Source organism: Wasmannia auropunctata, unplaced genomic scaffold (genome assembly GCF_000956235.1).
Source record: "Wasmannia auropunctata unplaced genomic scaffold, wasmannia.A_1.0 LD336046.1, whole genome shotgun sequence".
NCBI classification, from domain to species: domain Eukaryota; kingdom Metazoa; phylum Arthropoda; class Insecta; order Hymenoptera; family Formicidae; genus Wasmannia; species Wasmannia auropunctata.
In genome coordinates this window covers 1049211-1058149 of record NW_012026844.1, presented here as the reverse complement: position 1 = coordinate 1058149, position 8939 = coordinate 1049211, and the positions used below count along the sequence as shown (strand labels likewise).

At 42.8% G+C, this 8939-nt stretch overlaps 1 protein-coding gene across 1 annotated transcript in view; it reads left to right on the top strand.

Moving 5' to 3' along the window:
• LOC105451750 (liprin-beta-2) overlaps positions 1-8939 on the top strand; it is a 55414-nt gene that overhangs the window by 23519 nt on the left and 22956 nt on the right. Inside the window, exons 3-5 of the mRNA XM_011692405.1 lie at positions 5110-5521; positions 7476-7847; positions 8491-8873. Of these exons, the coding sequence (XP_011690707.1) occupies positions 5110-5521; positions 7476-7847; positions 8491-8873 (1167 nt within the window). The remainder of the gene's footprint in view (positions 1-5109; positions 5522-7475; positions 7848-8490; positions 8874-8939) is intronic.

The window sequence follows — 8939 nt, the reverse complement described above, 5'->3', positions numbered from 1 at the left end:
GGGGGGGAGGGAGAGGGTTTCCCAGTGAAAAATCGTGGATGCATCGAGCGATGCATATTTCATGCGCTACTTCACGATGAAATGAAAACCCGGGCTCTTTCCTTTCTTCGTCGCGCTTACCACGTTAACACCCTCCCCGGACAAGTAGTGCCCGCGGAGCTGCGAGTTTCGCGCTCGTAATTAGGGAAACGGCCAACTCAGCGGGAGCTTCCTTGATTTCAACGAAATTCTTAAATTACTTGGATTAAGTTTGCGAAGATATTATTGAACGGGTTATATTCCGGTGGTATAAATAAAATAAAAGTGCGGATTATACGAAAAGTTAATGCAGTCACCTGAACCTGATTTCATTTGCCGTATACTGATGAACTCACTTTTGAAACTTGCTTTAATCCGTTTTAGCGTAAAGTCGGGCATTCGTGTCAGAGTAACGCGTGTTTGGCAAGATAAACTTTCATCGCGTTTTCTCTTATAATTTATAACGTATTATAGTCAAAGCAATTTCACGCTATCAAAATGCTGCAATCGACATTTCCAATACGTAGTTTGGAATTTGGCATCGAGACTCGATTTAACTGTTGAAGAATATCCGTTGTTTTGTAATGATAGAAGGGAATTATTCGAGGGCTGTCGGATCGTTTGTATTCCGGCCGGATCGCTGGATTTTCCGATTGAGAAGCAACCTGCTACTGGCAACTCTCGAAGCTGAGATTCTTTTCCTCGTCTATTTCCCAACGGTCACGCGGTAATAGCAGGTGTCACTTTTTTTTCCTCTGCCGGCGTATCTCGCTGCTCTTTCGTTGATTCTCGCCGCGTGCGAGGACGTATCGACTTTCGCCATGATCAAATCGCTCATTAAACTAGTTATCTATACGTGAATCTCTTTATTAAAATGCTTTTCTATTGGTCCCTGTATGTTTCACACGCTGATACACTTCAGATCGCTAATGATTCGGATGGGAACGTCACAGATTTCATGAAATAAACCGAAGAATAAACCATTGTTATCTACATCTTTCATTTCAAAGTTCGTAAAATTTTTCTATAATTCAGGAAAAGAATTGAGACGTCAAGAAGAAGCTATTATTTCCCTGCAAGATATTGCCTTCTTCCATATGAAAATTGATTCGCTTAGAAAAGTTCCAGCAATTTCGCGGTTTAAACGACACACTTTTAAGGTACGACAAATTACTTAATGCCAAGTCATAGTTCCACAAGGCCGCCCAACGATGTCTCCTAATCCCGATTTGAAAGCCAAAAGATCTGGCCGTTCAATTACGTTTATTCACCGGGCGCGTTACGGTGAGCACAGGAGAGTCGCGCAGGGAGAATTTCGTGTACGACAAATTGTTCGGCTAATGATCCGATCGTTCATTTAATTGTCACGGCCTGGTACACTCGCAGCGATTGTACGCGAAATTGTTTCTCGTGTGTCCGCAATTGAACGATCCGCCGCGAAACATAGGAGGAACATAATATCGGGGTGGAGGGGAGGGGAAGCCTTTCGACAAACGACCAGCGCGATAGTCCGCGGTTAGCATTTACACCGGTGTTTGTGACTCCGGCCGAATAATCCCGGAACCCGTTATAGTCAGACATAGTCCGAAATAGTCAGATAACCGGCTAAACTAAACCTGAAACTGTCGGCCGATATCCGACTAACTCGGCTGCAATATCGATTGCGCCGATTAAATAATTCACATTCCGCATTTGAAAATTTACTCCTTCAAGTGTTAAATAATGCAGTTATTAGAATCAATTAGCCGGCATTAACTAATTTATTAACTAAGCTTCATTATGTATAGATTATAACAGAATTCCGGTTGGATATCTTAAAGTATTAAATGTAACTCTTGTAGGTAGAATCTTATAGCTGACAATGAGAGTAATGCGGAAACGGTATATTCATTTGAATTTCTTGTCGAAAATTGTGCAGCTGAGAGGGAAGACGTTATCAATATTGTCACTTCCAGCGGTATTGATCTTTCCTCTACAATTGCTTTGTATAGATCTACAGAAGAGACCCGGCGGTTTAACAGCATTGTGGCGGAAATGTACATTTTACAAGAGAGAAAGCGAGGGAGAGAGGAGGGGGGGGAGGAGCGTGTTTAAACGCGTCGAGTACTAAAGGCGAAACTGCTCTCCAGCGGTGAAGCCCGGTGGTTTTCGCTCACCGCGCTCGTTTCCATTCGGCTGAAATTTATCGTCGCGATTTCGACGGCTCACGGCCGTGAAAAGGGCGTGAATGCGATCGTTGTCGAAGCGTTCGCCCCGAAGGGAGAGGGATGGAGACGCCTTCGGGAATGCAACAAGTCCGCGAGATGCCTTCTTCTTCTTCGTCCTCTCGTTATCCTTTTGTGTCGTTGGAACTTGGCCAATGATGACCCCCTCGACGACCACTCACGTTTCACCTCTATCTGCCTTCTTCTCCGGTTCCTCAATGCGCATTCTTGTCTCCGAGCTTTTCTTGATAGCGCTTGATTACCAGCTCGACGCTCGCGATAATTAATTGCATCTCTCGCGAGATCTATTAGGTGCTTAGACTTCATCGAGCGACGCTCTTCAATTAATAGAAGCTGAAGATAGAGGTGCATAGCAATTTTTATCTATGACGAGGAAAAGATATTAATAAAGACAAAATTATTTATATAATAGAGATATAGCTATGCTTTATATTAATGGCGCGAATATTTCGAATGCCCTTGATATTTTATGCTCGAATCTGAAGTGCATAAAAAATTAGAGGTGTATGGCAATTTTTATCTATGCCGAGAAAAAAATATTAATAAAGACAAAGCTATTTATGAGTAGCTATTCTTTATATTAATGGCGTGACATATTTTGAATATGTCCTTGATATTTTATGCTCGAATCTGAAGTGCATGAAACATTTGAGGATTTATTTAAGTATTCTCTTCGAAATAAAGCTTTTTGCTTAAGAAGCGAATTCCTTGCATTCTTGTGGATTATTCTCGGTTGTGGCGCGCTAATGGCAATTAGAAATCCTCGCGTTTGGCAACGCGTCATTAAGTGGCACGGCTTACCGAAAGCCGCTTACATGCGTGGCGCGGCTTTGGAAAGGTGTTCGCTTCACTGCTTCCAGCCGCATCGTGATTGCAGATTTCAGAGGGCTTCGTTCGTGCTTTCGGTTGCACCGTAATGATCAGCCATCTAAATTCGCGAAGCGTTCGATTTCGATCGTATCCTCCGCAAGTCTCCTCGGCGCTTTCTTCACGATGCATCTTGCATTCGTGAAGAAATCGACTTGCAAAATTCTGCTCTCACTGCTGCGATATAAAACCAGTTTTAATTCAACTTATTGTAGTCAATATGTCTCCTAATAATCTTTCCTGAATAATTCCGACATTTTTCTACGACATCGAATTAATTTTAATAACTTATTAATATAGCATTAATGCCTAAAATTACAGACGGAAAGTGTTTGCCGTTAATTTTGATGTAAATGTTTGCACAGTTATTATTGCACATGATTTGACGATGCGCATATAAAATTTCCGCTCGTTTTCTCATGTCTCTTTTAATAATGCCGAGAACGCCACCTAGAGATACTTGAAATGTCGATTACTTATTATTTGAATTAAATTGTTTAATTAACCTAATTAATTAACATAATAATACTTTAGTCGGGTTCAAATTACTCGAATCTTATAGTCAATACGATACACCTAAAGTTACATCGAGTTTCCCATCGAACCTGACGACGGAGTCAAGTTGTTAACAACTCGTGGCGAGCACTATCGACTCCTCGTTCGAGATCGAGGGCTAAGTCGCGCTTGACCCGGGTTCAGTTTACCACACAGCTGCTTTCGCTGGGCGGCACCATTCGACATTCGCAATTCGCGAGAGCGATATTATATCATCGACCTATCCCAATGTACGGGAGTCACGTATCAGTCCGAACACGGGGGAATCATCTATTATTCCGCACGAAGGATTCCGCAGTCGTTTACGTGAGTTAGCGTTCCTGGGAATTACACGGACTCCGTGGAGCGTCAATGATTGCCGTTAGAGAATGCCATTTTAATTTTGTAAAGCGACGCGAGTGTAATCTGAACTTAATGCTTGTCGTTCGCACGTAACTAGCTGCATCGTGCACGTGATGAAATTATCCCTCAACGAGGATGATCAAAGACGCGACAAGTACATGCACATGGGTGTCCTACGAATATCAAATCTGTCACTAAAATCTGCTAAAAGCTGCTAAAGTATTATGAAATTTGTCTTTATTTTGACAATATTCGCCTCGAACGAAGCATTAAGAAGTGCAAAAAAGATTTAAGATGTAACAATAAAAATATTACTTGAATCTCTTTAACCCTCTCGATAGAAAGTGCCTCAATTGAAAAGTCGCGAGAAAATCTGCAAGAGCACCGAGATTTTATAAACGCGTCCCCTCCCCGTTCACCTTCCTGATTTCGTAGTCCGGAGAAATAGCATTTTACTTATCCCCGAGGTTACTTCTAATGCGTTGCTGCGAAAGAAATACGAGTCTACGTGTTTCCGGGCGTCTCTCTGTTTCGCAATTTTAGTGATTCGTGCCGCGACTCCGAAGACGACGACGTCGCGCGCAAAGTCGCGCCCGCGAAACTTCTGACTAGCGGAAAAGCGACATCAGTCGATATCACTGTAGCGTGTAAAGAACTTTCGGCACCCTCTCCACATAATGATAAACGTGCGATGAGAATCGCGAGTTAACCGTCGTGTCGCAAGCGGGCTCGTTAATGTTTCACGTCTCGCGTCGACGAAACTTTTGATCTCGTCGCGATTTATTTGTTTCACTTTGACACGCTCAGTCGACAGTTACGCGAAAATTGTAAACGAACAAATCCGAACCTTCATGCAGCTGAAGCCGTTGTTCTCAACCGTTTGTAATTATATTTGAAATAAAATCAAATTCACTTGAAGTATATAAAATCTAATTCAAGACGTATTTAAATGCTATAGAAACTAGAAAATATATAAATATAGACAAATATTATAGATAAAGTACAAATTTTAATTATTAAATCTTGCGCGCGCGATCACCTTTCATCATTATACCTCTTCCAATTTATAATATTATTTCACATTCCTGTTGTCTGTTCGCAGGCAAAATTCCGCGTGATGGTGGAGGAGAACGCAGCGACCGGCGCCCGGCTGGACGGCGAGCTGGAACGCGCTAGGGGCGAGTGCGCCACTCTTCGGGGTGAATTACGCGACGTTCGTGGCGCTTTGCCGATCGTACTGAATAACAACAACGCCGGCAATGGCGGCTCTAACAGCAACAACAATTCCGGTACGGCGACCGGCGGCGTTCCCGGCAACGCGAACCCCGGCCAGGAAGCCGAGGCGCAGCAACAGGCGCAACAGGAAGATGGCAAGCGGCTTAGCGCCGGCAGCAGCCCCGTCGAGAAGAGAAGCTCGGCCAGCGATAAATCCGCCAGTCCCATCGACAAGCGGTCCAGCCCGGTGGAAAGGAAAGATAGAACCAGCCCCGTCGATCGGCGAGCCAGTCCCGTAGGTCTGTGACAAAAGAAATCATTGTCTTTTTTTTTATATTTAATTATCTTCTTTGTTAATCTTTATTGCGTACAACCCCACTTAAAAATCGGAATATTTGAACAAGCAAATTTACCGAGAGCAAACATCCAGCTCAAGGCTCAAAGCGCGATTTGTAACATAAGAAGCTGTTTGCTCTAAATAAAAAGATAGATATATTTTCGTACAAAACCTTCGTTGAAAGAGGGAACGAAATATCGGAGGGGAAGGGGGGGGGGTAGGAAGGCTTCACGGGTTGAATGTTGAAAGTTTATTTCGCGAAAGTATTTTCATAAAGACAGCACGGCAACGGAAATGCGCTTAAGCTGGGCAGAAAGTTATCGACTTCGCGCGGGCGCTTCGGCGGATAAGACTTTTTAAGAAGTTCACGAGAATGAAATTTTAAGAAGACGCGGCGCGCGCGCGCGCGAATGTTTTTCGCATTTCCACGTTTATCTTAACTTCTCTGACGAGTTATCCTGTATATTTCACAGTTATGTGCTGTTACTTTTATGGCCGGCCATGATTCATAGTTTTCTCCGCGGCTTGAAGCCAGGATTGCCGCTTTTAAGCTACTTATTGCAACTCATAAGAGCCGAGTTCTTCACTACGAACGTAGCGGTCGTTATATTTCGTGGAATACAAGAGTCCGCACCATTTCACCTTTTCGTATTTATTCACGATTTTCCTTTCTTTTTAACACGCTCGGTTCATTCGTGCACTGAATATCATACAGATGTTAAAAAAGTTTCATCGCAGAGAGCTAATATTTTCAAAAATATATTCCCTACCAAGAGAATATATTTGTATATATAAATCTCAAAAGTTTGAATTACATGGCGCTAAATATATAATGTACGCAATATGTATATTTTGAACGCAAGAATCGTGTTAACAGGTTCATGAGGGACCTATTTACTGAAGATCAAAGATACGGAGTGCATATTATGCAACTCTCGTCCACTGTCTGGCTTTCTCCCTCGCTCCCTCTCTCTCTCTCTCTCTCTCTCTCTCTCTCTCTTTCTCTCTGTCTCTCTTGCGCCTTCCCTCCCTTTCCTCTCTTCCTCGAATATGCCAGACCCGCTTAAGGGAGAGTGGACCCGCGTGTGTGCATGCAAATTCGGGACGAATGCATTTGGGGCACCCATCGTATCAGATCGATCGATCATGCGCTTCGCGTGGAGGTATTCATCGTCGAGATCGCCGGTCGGATCCACCTTATCGAGCACACTGCATCCGTCTCGGGTCGAACGCACATTCCAATAAAGGCTGGCTTCATTCCAGCGATTTCTCCGTACGCCAATATAAGTCGTTCTCCGTTTGCTGCTATACTCCTCCCCTCGTCCTAACTCACCGCATTCGAGTTCTCGGCGACCATTCCCGAGAGTCGAGTTTCGTATGAGCGTGTTCATCGAGAATTATGCTGCATCATTTAGTGCGAATGATACGGCTTTTAAATAGATACTATTAAATTACGTCGTGTTAAAGTTACTGCACGTTGAATTTACTTAGCTTAAGATTTAAATTACATACGATAAGCAAATGTATGCAAATAGAGCATCTGTAATGTTACTACAACTCGACTAGCTAATTGAATAAAACTTGCCGAATATAGAAATGTTAGTTTAAATGATTATGATACGGTTTATGTTATTACTTATCAATTTGATAATTATGTTCTGGATAAATATATATTTTGAATAACGATCAAATTTCCGGCAGTTACAATTATTCTAATTAAAATAAATTTTAAACACAAGCACATAAATTTAAAAAATGGAGAAAATGTTTCTCTATTATAGAAGAATATTATTTATTTTAATATCTATATGTATATTTATACATATTTCAGTTTCTTTTTTTTTACATTTTAAAGCGTTCTCTCTTTCTCTGTCACTCAAAAAAGCTTGAAAAGTTATTCTATTAATCGTCATTAGAACGAAGAAATGGCTCGCCCTGCCGAAGCCCAAGCGAGAAAGCTCGCCGACCGTACGCCCCGGCTTTGGAGAAGACGCGGCTGGGCGGATCCGGGGGCAGTGTGGATTCTCGATCGGGCAGCGCCAGCCCGGATCGGGGATCGACGAACCGGAGCGGCTTTCTGCATCGCGGTGGCAGCGACCGTTCTAGCGCGGAGCGGCTTCGGATATCGGCTAACCGCGACTCCCTGCGATCCAGTAAAGAGATGAATGACCACGACCAGAAGGACGCCGATAAGGATTTAGTGGACGGCGATGCGCGAGGCGACGAGGACAATGAACCCCCCGGACCGGCACCAGGCAGCAGACCGTCATCCCCTGTTAATGCCCTCGGTGCGTTAATAAACCCGGCATTTAATTATGAACGATCGATCGATTCATCTTCTTTCCCAATCTGCCCTTCTAAGCAGAAACACATCTCAGTTATTTCGATAGTGAATTATTCACTGTGCCGAGAGAATGCGATGGATCTTGATATATCATTTCAATGTACATATACACGTATGTATATGATCCAAATAAATATAAAAAATATAAGCCACGTGTGAGTTGTAACTTCGTAAATTAATAATATTGCCAAAGTCGCGCAAATAACTCACATTTAAAAAATAATACAAAATTATTTTGACGTGTTTAATCGTAAAGATGCGAGTGTACTCTTATATTCTTATATTTGTATTTTATACATATGTATGTGTATATGTGTAAATTTATATTTTATTATAAATTCATTGTACATCTAACAGAATTTCTAATAGTCCGACAATAATCGGCGCGCAGTTAATAGAACTAAAAATATTTTTAAAATTTATATATAGAAATGTTATTACATCAAGATTCAACCTCAATCGTATTTGGCGATTCTATACTTATTTGCAGCAGAATTTAATTTTATTTAAATTAAATTCGTATTAATAATAGAATAAGTTCATGAGCTGACTTTACTTTTGAATGACTTTCTGTTTTTCCGATACAGCAATCGGCGATCCAGTGGTGGCGTCTAGACTGTCCAACATTCACGGCGGCGGCGGCGGACACGCGGAACTAGCCAGCGCCAGGAGATTGCGACTGGAGAACGAACGGCTGGTGGCTGAAGTCGCGAGATTGAGGAGGTTGTTGCTGAGCGGCGCGGCGCGTGGCGAGGTTGGCGCCGAGGACGCCGCGATGGAGGAAGAGGCGCGCTTTGTCGCCCTGGAAATGGAATTGCAGCACGCGAAGGAGGCACTCCAGGCGTTGAAGACCGATCGGAAGCGGCTCAAAGCGGAGAAGTTCGATCTTCTCAATCAGATGAAGGCGCTTTACGGCACCCTCGAGGACAAAGAGCGCGAACTCCGCGATTTTATCCGAAATTACGAACAGGTGAGTCAGTGGATGATCAAATTTTCGTAGCATTCTCTTTGCATGTCCTTAAACATTTTTTTTTTT